The sequence below is a fragment of the Arvicanthis niloticus genome, chromosome 20 (genome assembly GCF_011762505.2).
Source record: "Arvicanthis niloticus isolate mArvNil1 chromosome 20, mArvNil1.pat.X, whole genome shotgun sequence".
Classification (NCBI taxonomy): Eukaryota; Metazoa; Chordata; class Mammalia; order Rodentia; family Muridae; genus Arvicanthis; species Arvicanthis niloticus.
In genome coordinates this window covers 50,487,442-50,505,303 of record NC_047677.1, presented here as the reverse complement: position 1 = coordinate 50,505,303, position 17,862 = coordinate 50,487,442, and the positions used below count along the sequence as shown (strand labels likewise).

At 50.1% G+C, this 17,862-nt stretch overlaps 1 protein-coding gene across 1 annotated transcript; it reads left to right on the top strand.

Annotated features, from left to right (window-relative positions):
• Nucleotides 1–13,604: 13,604 nt before the first annotated feature.
• On the top strand, nucleotides 13,605–17,734 carry Cdsn (corneodesmosin). The gene is made up of 2 exons (XM_034523704.2): nucleotides 13,605–13,761; nucleotides 16,140–17,734. The coding sequence occupies exons 1-2, from the start codon at nucleotides 13,677–13,679 to the stop codon at nucleotides 17,732–17,734; spliced, it is 1,680 nt and encodes a 559-aa protein (XP_034379595.1). The 5' UTR covers nucleotides 13,605–13,676.
• Nucleotides 17,735–17,862: the final 128 nt, after the last annotated feature.

Below are 17,862 nucleotides of genomic sequence, written 5' to 3'. Positions count from 1 at the left end.
CCTACCCATTTGGGCGCACCTCACATACAACCCAGTCCCTAAACTGTCCTGCACCCTTAATGCATGAGTGGGTTTTTTTCTTAAGATTTATTTATTTTTATGTGTATGGTTGTATGAATATTTGTCTGCCAGTATTTATGCACTGCTAGCATTTCTTCTAGGCTCCACCCAACGGTTACCTAGCAACAGCCAGTAGGCTCCTGGATGCTGTAAAATGACTGGTCTCTCTCTCTCTCTCTTTCTCTCTCTCTCTCCTTCCCTCCCTCCCTCCCTCCCTCTCTCTCTCTCTCTCCCTCTCACTTTCTCTCTCTTTCTGGCCTTTTCCTCCTTCCCTCTCTCTGTCTCTCTCTTTCTGACCTCTTTCCCTTTTTCTGGTTTCTCCCTCCCTCTCTGTCCCTCTTCTCTCCACCTCTCTCTCTCTCGCTCTCTCTCTCTCTCTCTCTCTCTCTCTCTCTCTCTCTCTCTGGCTTTTCTCTGCTTCTGGCCTCTTTCTCCCTCCCTCTCTGTCCCCTCTTCTCTCTCCCCCCTCACTCCCTCCTCCCCCTCTCTCCTCCTCTTCCTTCTCTGTCCTCTCTCTTTTGCTCTCCTCTTGTCTCTGTCCCCTCTCTTTCACTCTCTCTCTCTCCTTCTCTGTCCTCTTTCTTTCTCTGCCTCTACTCCCTTCTCAACACCCCTTCTCATGTCCAAAAATAAACTTCATTTTATACTAGACATTGTAAGGTTGGTACCTCAGAGGAGAGTACACCTCAGTGCATGCCCACAAGGCACCCTCTCTCAACACATCATGCCACTGCCACACCCCCTCCAGTAGAGTCTGTGTGACTGGGCGAAAGCCTGGCACACTTACCCGCAGCAACGACTTCAAGGAGGTCAGTCTTCTGGGGGGGGGGGGGTTTGGCTGTCCTCTCAGAAGAGTGTCCTCTCAGAAGGACATGTTCTTCACGCGTCATGGCTGCCATGCTTGGAACATCTTTTCTTGCTATCTCATTTTTACCCTGTGTACCTTTGCTCAGGGCACATCCTGCCCTGCTATCCTCCCATGGACAAGGAATGGTCACGGAAAGTGCAATAGAGGTAACCACTGAGCTTACTTTGGACTTAGCCTTTCTGTGGGAATATGTCACCATTAAGCCTACAGAATAAGGACTTTTGACTGAACTACAGCAGTAAGAATTGCTTTACCAGAACCTCCTGTAAAGGTATACAGCCTCCAAGGGTGGGGATGGTTAGACAGGAAATTACTCCAGTCACTGACTCTTATGGGTTTCTTTTTATAAAAACCCTGAAAACTCTAAAAAGAAAGGGTTTTATCAAATTCCTAAGAGATTCGTGGATGGCAGATGGCAGTGGCTTATAGCAGGGAGATGGTGGTTTTCCCCTGTAATCAGGATGGGGTCACAGCGTGCTCCCCTGACCCCTTGCTATATACAGGTGTTTATGATGAATTAGGGAATCAATGGGTCAATCACAATGGAGAAAAGGTATATTATTCACTCCCATTTATGGAGAAATTGGCACAATCACAACCCCCATGGTGTTTATTATTTAAAGAGAATAGAGATAGTGTCTTTAGACAGTTACATAAGCCCCTAAGTAAAGTTAGTGTTAGAATTAAACATATTAGAGGAAATTAGGAAGAAGCCTAGGGAACAAGAGATATTAACATATAGATTACATTAATAAATGAGAAGACCCCAGACATATGATATATAAGAAGCCCATATGTGCTGAATCTAATTTGGCAGCTTGCAAAGCAACAAGAAGGCTACTGTATCATCTCAGAGAGTTTAACTACTGACTACAAGTCCCACTGGGTGGCTTGCCAACTTGGCCACTGTCTTGCACATTAGAGATAACATCAACTTCACATGTGCCTTGTGAATGAATAGTTTACTGATTTCTTAGAATTGGGTTCAATTTATGAGTATCTCATAAGGACATTGTAAGAATGTTCCTGAGAACCTTTGTCCTTTCTGTTCCTCTGTATATGCAACATTGCTTTTCTCTTTGCTTTATGATTATAAAAGTCTGATGCTTGAATAGTAAAATCGCACTCAGATCCAAGACCACCTTGCATCTGCGTCTGTTTTTCATTCGCCGACTCCTTGTCCACCTGAAACCAGTCCCCCTGGGTTCCCTCGACGGTCCACGGCATGCCACCACATTACAAAACATATCATGCACATCCCATGCATACCTGGCACCCCAAAGGTAAAAATAAAAAGGTACGTAATCCCTTGAATTGAAGTGAGCCACCGTGCGGATTCATGGGTTCTGGGGATCGAACCCAGCTTCTCTGGAAGAACAACCAGTCCTTTAAACTGTTGAGCCATCTCTCCAGCCCCTTAATTCATATCTTATGAATAGCTGAATTCACTAACAAATGGTGAGAGAGTAGATTGAAAGAGTGGCTGAGAAGACTTTGTAACTTGGACAAGAGACAGAGACTGTTAGGCAAGGCCTTGGTGCCAGGTTCGAGGCCCGCCTTACCTTGCCCTTTCTTACCTCATCTTGCCTCTCTGTTTATTCATTCTCTCTTGAATTTTTTAAAAAGTTTTTTATTTCACTCCTTTGAGACAAGTTTTTTCTACATAGCCCTGGCTAGCCTGGAAATGCTCTGTAGACCAGAGCAGACTGTAGGCCTCAAATTCATAGAGATCTATACGCCTCTTTTCCCAAGGGCTGGGACTAAAGACATAGTCAGTATACCCTGTTTCCCCTCCGCCCCCTTTTGAGACAGGGTGTCATGTCATCCATGAACTCCTTGTGTGGCTAAGCTGGGCTGTGAATTTCTGAGTCTTTTTCTTCCACTGCCTGAGCAGTAGATTACCACCGTGCCCAGTTTATACGCTAGAGATCTGGCCCAGGGTTTTGAGTATTTCAGTCATAACTTCTGGATTCCATCAGAGGGCATCAGATCCCATTACAGATGGTTGTGAGCCACCATGTGGTTGTCTGGGAATTGAACTCAGGACCTTTTTTTCTATTTTTTTTCTTTTTTTTTCTTCTTTAACAGAGGCACATTCTCAGCCTACTTGGGAGGAGGGGGACAGCAACGCTAACATCCCACAAGGGAGGGAATTGAAGGAATGGAATGGAATAGTTCTGCAGTCCATGGCGTGGTCCAGCAAGGGCTCTTGACATCCCGATCCACGTTTGATTCTGTGGTACGCTGTTTGCTGTGTCTTTCTCTACGAAGCGTGGGCATCCTGAGTTGGGGACTGGGGCTTGTCTGGCTCTGTGTTCTCTTTCCGTTCCGTGATACTTAGCCAAGAGCCTTTCAACAAAGCAGGCTCTTAGCCCTGTTTCAAAGGTCAGGATGCTGTGCTGAAGCCAGGTATAGGTGGTGCGTGCCTGTAGCTAGCTGCTTGGGAGCCTGAGGAAGCAGAACTGAAGGTTTGAGACCAGCCTGAGAAGTGCAGTGAAAGCTTGTCTCAAGGAAGAGGAAGGAAGGAAGGAAGGAAGGAAGGAAGGAAGGAAGGAAGGAAGGAAGAGAAAAAGGGAGGGAGAAAATGGGGGAAAGGGAAGAAGTTGGGGGAGAGATAACTCTCCTGCCTGAGACATGCCAGTGTGGATGAGGCAGTTCAGGGCTGCTTGCCTCTAACTCAATCTCCGTTGGAGCCAGCAGGTGAGTGAGTGGGACGAAGAAGACTGAGATAACTGGGGGTTTCAGTTCCTATTAATAGGCTGTATTTGCATTGACGACATGGCATGGAAACTGAGTGGGACCAGGCAGTGAGGAATCCTTAACACAGGGAGTGCCATTGTGCCCATCGATGTGACTTCCTCTCTGTGTACCTTGTCACCAAAGAGTGCACTCAGAAGGGATGTGGTGGCATTCTTGTGTCAACAAGGAGTCATGGAATTAAGTGATGAAATAAAATAGCAGATTTACGTAACAATAGCAACTTGGACATGACTGGCAGTCCATAAATGCTTGTCCTCAGAAGAGCCTTGCTAGTTTCCTGGGATAATCTAATTATAGAAGCTGAGCACCACAGGAAGCAGCAGTCTCGCCTCCAGGCAGGACAGTGTCCTCTGAGGGACAGTGAGAAGAGATGGTTGTCATCCAGCTTTGAAGATCTCGGGCAGGGAACCTCTAACCAATCGTCTGTTCCTGTTTCCCCATATTCGGCATTTATTGAGCTGCTGCCATGGGGGTGTGGGTGTGGTAACAGACCCAGGAAGCAGTGTCTGTCCTCCCTGCCCTCAAGGAACTCCGTGTCTAGAGAAAAAAATAAACATGTCAATCATGGTGGCAATAAGGCATATTTCAGTTAAGTTAGGGCATCTCTGCCCGTGTCATCTTCAAATCCTGACTGACGACTGCGTTGCCCTGAACTCAGCCCCTCTCACTGATTTGTCCCTATTTTGTTCTTTCTTTTTCAATTCTTGGGTTGGGTCTCAGGAACCCTGCCCTACACCGGAAGTCTCGCCCACTAGGATGCTTACGATGATTACTGTTTGAGACAGTCTCATCTGGCCCAGGTTGTCTCTGAATTCCCGTGTAGCTCGGGATGACCTCGAATGTCTGATCCCCCTGCCTCAACTCCTGAGTGCTAGGATTGCACTACCATCCTGGTACTAGGCATTGAACCAGAACTTCTTGCATGCTAGGCAAACAAGCACTCTACACAGAGGTACATCCCAGACTTCCTCTTTGTAATTGTTAAGGGATGGTTATTCTCTGTTGTTCAGGGTGATCTCGGGGTGCCAGGATCAAAGGATAGTCCAGCCTCACTCAGCCCCAGAGTAGTTGGGTCTTGAGTCTGCCAGTGTGCACCACAGGACCCAGCTATTTTTATTTATTTATTCTGAGATAGGATCTCACTGTGTACTCTGGCTACCCTGGAACTTATGTAGACCAGGCTGGCTTTGTACTCTGAGATCTACCGTCCTCTGTCTCCTGAGTGCTGGGATTAAAGATATGCACCACAGCACCCAAATTAAGGTTTTATTTGTGTTTTTGCAGGCTTTCTCTCAATTTACAAATTGAGCTACAGTCCAGGGTGGTCTTGAACTTGTGGCCAATCTTCCTGCTTCGGCCTCCTGAGTGTTAGGACTGTAGGCATTAGTCACCTTGCTTTTTATTTTGTATTTTGAGACTTGGTCGCACATAGCCCGGGTTGGACTTGAACTTGCTATATGATGACCTTGAACTTTTGACCTTCCTTACTCCACTTTGAGAGGGTTGGGGTTGCAGACCTACACTCCTACCCAGACCTGAGTTCTTTGAGGACTCAATGTTGGGCAGAGCCCTCATTTCACCTGTGTGGGTGTTCCTTGAGCGGCCACCAGAGGGCAGACTAGAGCTTCTTAATGGGTGTTATTAAGGAGCCCTTCTTTGTTGGGGGAGAGGCAGGGGTTGTTGTCAGCACAGGGGGACTGACCCCTTCAAGTGAGCCAGGCAGCTGAAGTAAGCTGAAAGAAGCTAGAGACTTCAGGAAAATTCTGTTACAGCCTGCTTGTTTTTACAACCATCCCTTTATGTGCTCTTCCGTGGTCCATTCCTGTGCATGTATGTGCATGTGCCTGTGGAGGCTGAGCTTGATGTTAGAAGTCATTTCCTTCTGCTCTCCCACCTAATTCACTGAGGCAGGGTCTCCCAGACAAACTCAGAGCCCACCAGTATGGCTACTCCTGCTAGCCCTGTTGATCCAGGGATCCCCTCTCTCCACCTTCTAAGTCTGGGATAACAGGAGAACCACCACACCCATCCAACAGGATCTGAGCTCAGGTCCCCATGCTTGCACAGCAGGTCCCCAGACTCCAGCAACTATTCCTCTCTCACCCATTATGTTAATTCCTTCAGAAGCCAACTCTAAAGCTGGTGACAATCATTAGGGGGCTTAAGAATGGCCCTGCTGCCCTAGTGGGGGATGTGGTGACTGTGGAAAAGGGGCATACAGGTATCTGGAATAGGACATCGTGTAGTGTTGCTATGAAGTCCAATAACAAACACAAACACACACGGAGGCAGAGACAGACAGACAGACAGAATCAGTGAGAGTGAGTCAGTCTTACAGTTTAGGGATGGGAATGTGGTAACTAGGACGTACTTTCAAAATTATTTATGTTTGTGCACATGTGTGTGGAGGTCGGGAGGTATTTTTTAGCAGTTGGTTCTCTCCTTTCACATATACATACACAGATACACATATACATATATACTATACACATATACACACATTCACATATACATACATATATACACACATATAGATACATGCACACACATACATATTACACACACATGCACACATATATACATATATAAACACAAATACACACATATAAACATATACACACATACATGCATACACATATACATTCACACATACATATACATACATATACACATACACACATACATATAAACAAACATACACACATACATATACATACACATACATAACACATACACACATACACAAACACACATACATACATACATACACACATATACATATACACATACATACATATATACACATTCATACATATACACACACATATATATACACACAGAAAGACAGAGACAGACAATGGGTGGTGAGTCAGTCTTGCAGTGCAGGGGTGGGAATGTGGTGACTAGGACATACTTTCAAAATCGTTTATGTGTGTGCGCCACAGAGCATGTGTGGAGGTCAGGAGGTATTTTTCAGGAGCTGGTTCTCTCCTTTCACCCTGTGGAGGCATGGTCGCTCCGGTTTCTGCTACCTGGCACACTCTATGCAGTGTGGCCCATGGGCTTCTGGGTGATCCTCGCATCTCTTCCTCCTGTCTCTCTGTAGGAGTGCTGGGATTGGACTCAGATTGAGTCATCTTTCCAGTCGACATATTTTTAAGTTAAAAAGGTATGGAAGACCCTTCTGAGGAGATGACAGGTGACAAGAACAGACCAGAACGAGAGAGCAAGGCATCATGGGAGCATGTGTGACATGCGCAGTGTTAGCGGGAGTTCAGTGTTTCCCTACTGGCCAGTGTTCCAGGGCCCGTAGTGGGCATCATGCTGATGTTCTGAATTTACATTTGTGACTCCAGAGAAGGAGATCCTCCATCTCCTTTGAGCCCCAGGAACCTGGGGGACCTTACTATGAGTGTGTCAGAGTGCTGCAGCATCCAGGGACTGGATTTGTTCTCCGCTCATCTAGTGTGCTAGCTGGCATACCAGATGCCGGGGGAGAGCAGAAGAGCAGAGATGACCCACAGGATGTTGCACTGGCTTAGAAGTCCCTCTCAGTACCCATCCTTCCAGCCTCCCTGGAGGCCATGAAACCATCTGACTGTGTTCTGACTCTCCCTCCTTCCCTCCATCCTCTCTTGCATTTCAGTCCTGGCTGGGAAGGGAGCTGGATCTCCGATTCTGGATGACCAATTAAAAAGCATTCCAGGGCACAATGGAAGAATGACTACTTAATAGGCATGCTGATTGGCAGGTGATGAGTACAGGTTTCCCCAGCACAAAGCAGACAAGAGGAAAACAGTTTGTTAATCTGAGAGCTAATCACACCCTCTTTCTGTGTCTTCTCACAGGATCAGAGGGGTGGTGTCTAAATTAGATGTCACTTAAATAGGGCCATGTATTGAGCTCAGGGAACATGACTGTCCCTCAGGTGACTCTGTTGCTTTGGAGAGAGTGATATGAGGGGATAAGAGTAGAGTCCAGGTGCAGGAAGCCTGGTGCATGGGGGGGCGGGGGAGGCATTTACCAAAATTTTCCTTTCAGAATTTAAGCCTGAAGAGGCACTTGGCTCTGAACCCGACCTCACTGTGATCCTTGGATCCCCTGGAGGGGTCAGTGAGCCACTAAGGAGAAGGATAGATATTGGCAGTGTGAAAAATGGAATCTGGCCAGGCTGGGGCTCATGAGGGAAGTCCTGGAGGAGACAGACAGTAGGAGCTGAGGGGCAGAAAATCGAGGTAGATTTCACAACAGCTCATACCGTAGAACCTTCTGACATAGGATAGATGTTCTCAGAGTGTGACTCTCAGCCAGCTGCAATATGTAACACAGGGAGGGGACACCCACCAGAGCCCCTAGGGGGGTTACAATACTGGGTACTACCCCAGTCCAGCATCTGACTATTTCATGGTTCAGGGGAAAAGCCTGTACACCCTCACTGCAGCCACGTGGGCACTGCTGTATGTCAGAGACGTGTTGCTTCCCTTGGGGGAGACTATACTCCACAAGGGGAGAAGAGTGGCTTAGGGGAGTCAATCACTTGGGAGGAATGAAGGCAGCACAGACTGAGGCCTAGAAGGGAGTCAATAGCTAGGCCTGGGTATCTGCTCTCTGCCCACCAGCATAGTCCCCCTAGAGGTCCCCCCAGAGCCTCTGGGGGTTTTGCATGTAGCAGGAAAGGGAGGAGCATGAGGCATCCAGAAGGAAGGAGGGTGTAAGACCCAGAGAGAGGCACCAGATACCCTGGAGGAAGCAGCAAGAGGCAACATGGCTTGGCTACAACACACAATCCAAAACACACACTGCTAGCCTCAGAGATGGCTCAATCAGCAAGGTTCCTGCTGGGCAAGCTTGAGGACCTGTGTCTGAATCCACAGCATCTACATAAAAGCCTGCATTCCAAGGGCCGGAGGGGGAGGGGGTGTAGGCAGGTGGATCCAGCCAGTAAGAGACCTTGACTGCAAAGAACAAATTTAAAAGGTAACTGAGAAGATGCTCAATGTGGACCTGTGGCTTCTGTGTGCACGTGTACGGACACACCCACATGAACATGTATGTGATACACGCACCCCGCATCACCATGTGACTCCCAAGGGTGAGTGCTGGGAACTCAGGTATACACATATGTCACTCACTGTCCCAGAGTCTGAGGTCCTAGGGAAATGTTCCCTGTGTTTGGAAGCCAGACACGTTGCAGGGGCTGTGTGAGGAGAGAGTGAAGAAAGCTGGTTGTCTTCCATAGGTAGAAACTGTAGATGCCAGCAGAGTGCTCCCAGAGATGCCAGCAGAGTGCTCCCAGAGATGCCAGCAGAGTGCTCCCAGGGATGCCAGCAGAGTGCTCCCAGAGATGCCAGCAGAGTGCTCCCAGGGATGCCAGCAGAGTGCTCCCAGAGATGCCAGCAGAGTGCTCCCAGAGATGCCAGCAGAGTGCTCCCAGGGATGCCAGCAGAGTGCTCCCAGGGATGCCAGCAGAGTGCTCCCAGAGACTCCGGCAGAGTGCTCCCAGAGATCCCAGCAGAGTGCTCCCAGAGATGCCAGCAGAGTGCTCCCAGGGATGCCAGTAGAGTGCTCCCAGGGATGCCAGCAGAGTGCTCCCAGGGATGCCAGCAGAGTGCTCCCAGAGACTCCGGCAGAGTGCTCCCAGAGATGCCAGCAGAGTGCTCCCAGAGATGCCAGCAGAGTGCTCTCAGGGATGAGGGAAGCTGAGAGACATGAAAACCCTGGGAGCCATATTTCTGTCACAGGGGACCTAGTCTGGTAGGTACTCAACACACTCAAACAAATCCTGTCCCTCAGTGCTCTTGGTCAGGGCCATCCATCCCCACCACAGGAAAAACAGCTCTGAGGACATGCCCAGTGGGAGAGAGCCAGGACTGTCACCTTCTTCTGGAGTACTGGGGAGAGAAGGGAGGAGCCATAGGCTAAGGAGGAAGGCTCCTCTGAGCCTTTCCTCTTTGTCATTCACTTCCTTTTCCCCAACCTAAGCTCACACCCACTAAGACCCCCTTCTGTGGAATTCTTACCCATCAAAGGCTCATGTTTTGAGCCTGGGTTTCCTCTGAGAAAGGGTTTGCTCGAATTACCTACAGTTTCTTACCCAATCAATTCACTGTACAAGGCACTCACTCTCTGATAGAGCATCCAGCGAGCAGCCTCCTGAGGTAACCCTGGCTTGTGCAGACACTCAGCTAATGCCCCTTGCCTCTGCTTCTGTTCCTCACTGGCTTTAGGGTTTTGCTGCCTGAGTTGAAGGGTTAATGGCGACAGTGAGAGACCTGGCAGAGAATAGCAACCCCTTTATCTGCAGGGCGTACAATCCAAGAGCCTAATGATGCGTGAGGTAGTGGCAGGCATCCTCTGTACACAGACTATGATGAGGTTTTAATTTATGAATTAGACCCAGTAAGAGATAAACAGATAAGCAAGACAATTATAACAATCTACTATATTGAGTTATTTACAAGTCAACAAATTGCTTATTTCTGTAATTTCCCATTCATTATTACTATTATTAAAAATATTTACTTAATGTGTATTGGTGTTTTGCCTGTATGTGTATGTGTAAGTGTATCGTGTGGGTGCACCACGGATCATCCCCTGGAACTGGAGTTACATTTGTGAGCTCCTTATGGGTGAGCAGCCAGTGTTCTTAACCACTGGGCCATCCCTCCACCCCTTCCATTTTCAGACTGCAGATAATGGGCACGGGAGGGAGGGAGACTGGATAAGGGGGAACAGATAGGCTTTCAGTACTAACACAGAGAACAGATTGAGGCTTCTAGGTCCCAGATATGGGCAGGGTGGTAAAGGATGGGAGGAGGGTGGACAGAGAAGACAGGAGGAGAGAGAGGCCGGGTGAGGAACGTGACTGCGTGGGTGGCTGGGAGCTGGCGCGAGGCCGAGAGAGACTGCCTCCCCCAGCCTGGCTGTGTTAGCCAAGGTCTGACGGCTACAGGGAAGAATGTGAAGAAGAAAACAAGCCAGTGCCTACTCTGAGGCTACGGGGAAGCTGTGATGGAAAGCGGTTTGTTTTTTCTCCACCCATTTGGGGATGCCCACATTCTCAGACCACAAAGGCTCCTTTCCCTGTCCTGTTCCTGCCACTCCTCACCCTGCCTCGGCCCCACTCCTTCTCTGGATCCTAGCTGGGGCCTGAGAGTCTAGGGAGGGATTGGGAAGACATCGCAGGCTCCAGAAAGAGCGGCCTTTCTATTATCCCTGTCTCGGAGTGAGGGCTGATAGTGAATGTCTGGCTTGCCTTTCCAAAGGGAATACACAGGCGAGAGGAACTGAGAGCTCCAGCCAGGGAGCCACGCTGCAGGAGCCCGCATTCTGATCCTATTTAATTTATTCTCTCTGATCATCTCCTGTTTGATCTTTATAAACCTTTGAACGTAGTCGATGTTTAAAATAATTCCAGTGGGCTAGAAAGATGGTTCAGCAGTCAAGAACACTGACTGCTCTTCCAGAGGATCTGGGTTTGATTCCCGGCACTTTCCACGCAGGCTAACAACCATCTGTAACTTCAGTCCAGAGAGAGCCAACGCCCTCTTCTGGCCTTTTCCGGAACTACATGTATGTGGCACACACATAAAATTAAAACAAAACAGAACAAAAATTTCCAATAGGAAGAGAAGCACTTCGGTGCCACATCATATTTGCCTAACATGTGCAAGGCCTAGGGTCCCATCCTCAGTGTCCCCGCCCCCCAACTCAACCCATCCCAGGAATCTCCCACTTTTCAGGTGAAGAAATAGAAGCTTAGAGGGGCTTAGTAACTTGCTCAAAGCCACGGGATTAGCCAGGATTTAGACCACTGTCATCTTAGTTCTAAAGCCATGGTTGTTTTGTTAACCCTGTCAGATGCCCATCTCAGAGCTTGTATTCTGGTCACTACTCTCTGCCGTGCTCCCTGGACCTCCTCCCTTCCAGCCCCTCCTCTAGGCTCCAAGGAAAATCGAAGAACTACACAGTGTCAAGCAGCTGCACCTGGTCTTCTGTTTTGTTTTGTTTTTCGAGACAGGGTTTCTCTGCATAGCCCTGGCTGTCCTGGAACTCACTCTGTAGACCAGGCTGGCCTCGAACTCAGAAATCCACCTGCCTCTGCCTCCCAAGTGCTGGGATTAAAGGCGTGCGCCACCACTGCCCGGCCCTTTTTTTTTTTTTTTTTTTTTTTTTTTTTTTTTTTTTTTTTTTTTTCTTTTCTTTTTTGGTAAGATATTTGTTTTTATTTATCTGAATACACTGTAGCTGTCTTCAGACACACCAGAAGAAGGCATCAGATCCTATTACAGATGGTTGTGAGCCACCATGTGGTTGCTGGGAATTGAACTCAGGATCCCTGGAAGTACAGTCAGGTACAGTCAGTGTTCTTTTTTTTTTTTTTTTTTTGGTTTTTCGAGACAGGGTTTCTCTGTGTAGCCCTGGCTGTCCTGGAACTCACTCTGTAGACCAGGCTGGCCTCGAACTCAGAAATCCACCTGCCTCAGCCTCCCAAGTGCTGGGATTAAAGGCGTGCGCCACCACTGCCCGGCTACAGTCAGTGTTCTTAACCACCGAGCCATCTCTCCAGCCCATGTGTGGTCTTTTAGACTTAACTAAACTTAAAACCATTTTAAGTGCTCGTAGCCTGTGTGGCATGGGGAGAGCCAGGATGCCAGACAGTACCCACACAGGCCCCATTCACTACCACAGGGCCCAGAACTTGGGGCAGGGCAGGGAGAAAGGAAGAGGCCAACCCAAGGTCTGGAGGGACAGAGATACCTTGTGAAGAGATGGACATCTGGAAAGAAGGAGGGGCTGCGTGAGGGAAACTCGGGGCCCTTCCTCTGATACTGATACTCCCACAGTACTCATGAGCAACTGGCTGGGGTGGGGCCTGGGCTACAGAGGAGGGAAGGACATTAGTACAGGAGAAACTATCTTCCTCTTGGTGGATCTCAGGGCTCTGTCTTTCTGTCCTTCAGGAACCCAGGGGCTGGTCTGGCTGTCCTTTATCCTACTCAGGCTCAAACCTCAGATGCTTCCTGTTTGCCCATCTAGGCCAAGGCGCGGGCTACTGGGCAGCCCGGCCACTACCTTCTCAATTATCCTCATTGGCCTCTTGCTCATCCTCTTTAGTCTGGGTCACTACCATGGGATAGGGACTGTGAGTGGTCTGTGAGTCACCGAGGCCCAGCTATGACAGGGGTCCCAGCCCAGGCCTCTCCCTATTCCAAGCTCTGGTATCCACTGCCCACCCCCACCCTGGCTGACCCAAGAGACCCCAGAAAGGAGCCCTCAGGTTTTCAGTGTGTGGATGCCCAGTTTCTGAGAGGGAAAAATGGCTTGTTTGGTGATGGGACACTTTAATAGGCCTGTGGCAGGCTTGTGCTTGGCCAAGGCTTTAAGGGAGTCAGGAGTTTGGGGCTGGTCTTCAGATCCCAAGCAGGAGAAGACTGAGGCATGGAATCCCGGGGAACCAAGCTGATAGGATAGTTCACAGTGTGAACCCCGGCGGAGCTGTACTGTACAGTGGGCTGAGCAGGGGTGAGCAGGGGCAGCCAGGGTGCTTCTCAGGTCCAGGAGGAAAAGCTGCACTGTCCATTCTTCTTTGATGGAGGGATGCTGGGAGGATGGGCCTTGGACAAGCCAGGGAGGTAAGAGCAGGGTGACTGGGTCCCTAGGCAAGAGTGGCCAGCTTCCAGGAGGTGGCCCCGGGGCAGAGCACCTGGTTCTGAGTTAGGCAATGAAGAGCTAAGGGAGGCCAGCTGGGGTAGGGGCTAGTGCCCAGCAGCTTCAGGTCCCCTACTGCAGCCACCTCTTCTGCTGAGTAGGCAGATGTGACACCAGATTGCCTCAGCTTCTCCTGCCACGCCAACTTCCCCCAGGCAGGCTCCCCCTCCACCCCTCCTCCTCCCCACAGTGACTCCTGCTCAGAGAATGTCCAGCCCCGGCATAAAGGTCCCGGTGCCCAAGAGCTTCTGTCAGTCAGGAGGTCACACCGTGCACAATGGGTTCCTCTCGGGCACCCAGGATGGGGCGTGCGGGAGGGCATGGGCTGATGGCATTGCTGATGGCCAGTCTCATTCTGCCAGGTAGGAGTGTGGGGCCTTGGGAGGGGGACAGTATGGGATGCAGACCAGAGGTCAGGGATGCTAGGGGCATCCAGTATCTAGAGCACTGGGTCCAGGAGAGGCCCTATCAAGGACACAGGCAGGGCTCTAGACCCTGACCTTTCTAGCTGGGATTACTCATTCTTGCCTGGCCCCCTCTGTGTGGTCACTGCAGGCAAATTCTTTTGTTCTTTGCTCCACAGTGGCTGAGTGGTCTAGCAGGAGCTCTGCCAGCACGCTGCCTTCTAGCCCTGTGTAAATGTTCTGAGCTTGTTTCTGAAACCTAGAGAGGGGATTGATATCATCTAGCTTCAGTTTCTGACTCAAATAATGCATATGACAAAGACAGAGAAGTTCTAGGTTGTTATATGAACGGCGGCAGCTCCACTAGAGGAAGATACAATCAGCCCATTTTACAGAAATAACAATTGCTACCATTTTCAGAGCTTTCCTTTACAAGCATTTTAGATGTATTAATTTGCATGTATTTATTTTCTTATATATTTATTTTATATTTACTGAGGCTCTGGGAGTGAGGCTCCAAGCCTCATTCCTTATATATTTATTTTATATTTACTGAGGTTCTGGGAGTGAGGCTCCAAGCCTCATTCTTGCTAAATGATCTAGGACCTTTGGTCCTTTTTGCTTTCTTTTCTTTTTCTTCTTTTTTGACACAAGGTCTTGCTTTGTGACCCAGCCTCGCCTCCAACTCAGCCTCCTGAGGGCTAGGATTGCAGGCATGTACCACTCTCAGCGCAGAGCCTTTTAAATCCTAGACTGTAGCTGGCACTTTAAACACACTAGCATTTTGAGATACGCATGGTAGACTCACTGTTCCTTCTCACTCTGCAGCTGAGGATCTGGAAGGCCCGAGAGGTCAGGAAAATGGCTTTAGATGCTCAGGTTGGGTCGCTTGTGGCCTGTGTTAAGGTTAAAGGGACAGAGGCAAGGGAATGGTTTGTTGTGGGGGTAAAGCTGCTCCTCCCCCTCTTCCTCCTCCTCTTCTTCCTCCTCCTCTTCTTCCTCCTTCTTCTTCTATTATCTGTGTGTAGCTCTGTAGCCCAGGCTGGCCTTGAACTCAAAGACCCTGCCTCTTTGTGTCCCAAATGCTGGGATTAAAGGCTTGTGCCACCACTGTCTGGCATTCACAGCTTTTCTTTTTGAGATGAGGTTGGGGAGGTGGCCAGCGGTAGCCGTCTGGCTGCTGTTGGACCGCTCTTGTATGAGTATCGATTATGAACTGAGATGTCTAGTTTGGTGTTTTGGGATATGGTCCAGAGAGATGTCACATGGTCTTCATGGTGGCCTGCAGGTTGGCATGGCCAACTTTGCCTTTCTGAATATATAAACCAGAAAAGGCTAGTCACTTGCTGTATCACTCTGAAGGGGCTGCGGTGGGCAGAAGGCACTTAGGTGAGAGCTGTCCAGACAGACTGAAGGAAGAAGAACATGGGACTGGGAGTGGAGAGTCAGTGGAGAATAGGTCTAAACATGATTCCAGGTAGCAAGAGTCACTGTGGAGGGAACGGGGGCAGCAGGTGCATATGAAGGCTGGGCAGGGAGAGAGAGAGGGATTGATAATGGTCACGTGTCTTGGAGGAAGGTTTATGCATCTGACCCTGGGCTGGGACAGCAAGAACATGGGTGGCTCAGGGTGCAGTGTCCTGTCACACTGGTACTGGCAGGTTCTGAAGCAACAAGTGGGTGACCCCATATCCTGGCCCCCACCCTGATTTACTGGTATGGCCACAGTTAGGACAGGAAGTAGGGATCCAGTCTGGACTCTCACTACGGAGCTGGTGGTTGAGTGTCAGTTACTAAGTATGCTCCTCTCCTGTAAGCCGGTCCCTCTGCACTAGCCTTCCCTTTTCCCTGAGTCCTTCCTGGCTCAGCACACCCTCCCCCACCAGATCTAGGGCCTTGAGCATGCTAAGTCAATGGCCCCAAACCCTTCTTGGCCTCTTTGTTCTTATGTTTGGTTCTATGGTCTGATCCACAATTGCCTCAGATCACCCTGCCCCATAGCTTCAGCCTCCCCATTGTCTCATTTCTGATTTATTTCGTTCCCTTCCCTACTATCTGAAGGGTACTCTTCAACGCCTACCATGTCAGAGTTTCAGCATCTGTTTTTCTTGGGAACATTTGAGCTCCTCTATGCATTCCCACATCCCCCCACTGCTTGGACAATGAAACTTCCCTGATCTTGTCACCCTCATCTCCTTCATAGATAACAGCCAGGTTTTTCCTTCTCTACCTCTGAACTTGCCTGGGTTCCTCTTGGGAGACACTGGGCAGATGAGGGGGGTGGGGCATCATGATGGGTGAGGGAGATATTTACAGACCACTGCTCTCATCCACAGCAATCTTGGCTAAGAGCATTGGGACCCTCTCGGACCCCTGTAAAGACCCCACGAGGATCACCTCCCTGAATGACCCTTGTCTCATTGGAAAGCCTGGCTCCAACAGCATCAGCAGCCAAGGTGGCTCCAACAGCATCAGCAGCCAAGGTGGATCCAGCAGCTCCCAGGGAGGTTCTTCAGGATCCTTGATATTTAAACCAGGGACAGGGTATTCTCAGAGTAGCTATTCTTTTGGCTCTGGAGGCTCCCAGTCAGGAAGCAGCGGCTCCCAGACAGGAAGCAGCGGCTCCCAGACAGGAAGCAGCGGCTCCCAGACAGGAAGCAGCGGTTCTCAGACAGGAAGCAGCGGTTCTCAGACAGGAAGCAGCGGATCTCAGACAGGAAGCAGTGGCTCTCAGACAGGAAGCAGTGGCTCTCAGACAGGAAGCAGTGGTTCTCAGACAGGAAGCAGTAGCTCCCAGTCTGGAAGATGGGTAAGCAGCAGTTCTCAATGGGTAAGCAGCAGTTCTCAATCCGGAAGTTCAGGAAGCAGCCGGGAAGGACCAGGAAATGGCTCTGCTCTACCAACCGATGACAATTCTTCCCGCCAAATATCAGGCACTTCCCAGTCTGGAGGCTCATACACTTCCCAGAGCAGCAGCTCCAACCTGCGGCCCTGTAGCTCCAACGCGCCTGACTCTCCCTGCAGTGGGGGGCCTGTCATCACACACTCAGGGCCTTACATCTCTGGCTCTCACACCGTATCAGGTGGCCAGAGGCCTGTAGTGGTGGTGGTGGAGCAACATGGCTCTGGTGGCCCTGGAGGGTTTCAAGGCGTGCCCTGTAGCAATGGCGGCCCCTCAGGCAAGCCCTGCCCTCCCATCACCTCTGTTCAGAAACCCTATGGTGGCTACGAGGTGGTGGGTGGCTCTTCCAATAGTTATCTGGTCCCAGGCATGACCTACAGTGGAGGTAAAATCTACCCCGTGGGCTATTTCACCAAGGACAACCCTATCAGGGGCTCGCCAGGGGCCCCCTCCTTTGCAGCTGGGCCCCCAGTCTCTGAGGGCAAGTACTTCTCTAGCAATCCCATCATCCCCAGCCGCAGCTCATCCAGTTCCAGTGGCTATCCATCGGGCGTTGTGTTCCAGCCTGTGGGCTCTGGTGGGGTCCAGCTCTGTGGCACTGGCTCTGTCAGCTCTAAGGGGCCTTGCTCTGGTACGAGAATTCAGATCACCTCCGGCAGCTCCAGTACCTCCTACCACCCCTGCAGTGGTGCTGCTTCCCAGGGGCCCTGCTCCTCACCAGGCACAGGCTCTATCAGTGGGGGAAGCTCCTCCTCCACTGGCAAAATCGTCCTTCAGCCCTGTGGCAGGAAATCTAGCTCTTCCAGTTACCCCTGCCTTTCTGTTCCCTCCTCCACATTGAATGGGGGTCTGAATGGCTCTCCTCAGCCTGTTCCCTCCGTGGGTGTCAAGCTCTGTGGCCTCAACAGCCCAGGAAGAGTGCCCTGCCGTTCCATCCGCAACATTCTGACCCAAGTGAAGCCTTTGGGGCCCCAGTTAATGGATCCTGAAGTTTTTCTGCCACAGGGAGAGCCACTTGAGAAGTCTTAAGTCACGCATGACAGCTATTTCCCAATTGTCAGCCACCTCCCAACTGGAAGACGTTCAGGGGCCCAGTTTCCTGCCCTCCTCCAGGGAGAGCTGCCTCACGTGCTGCAGTTAGCCCGATGATGCTCTTG

Excerpts from the sequence above, each read along its gene's own strand:
- Cdsn (XM_034523704.2), top strand. The coding sequence starts at position 13,677 with ATGGGTTCCTCTCGGGCACCCAGGATGGGGCGTGCGGGAGGGCATGGG. Across the intron at positions 13,762-16,139 it reads GGCCAGTCTCATTCTGCCAG|CAATCTTGGCTAAGAGCATT; the intron begins GTAGGAGTGTGG and ends TCTCATCCACAG.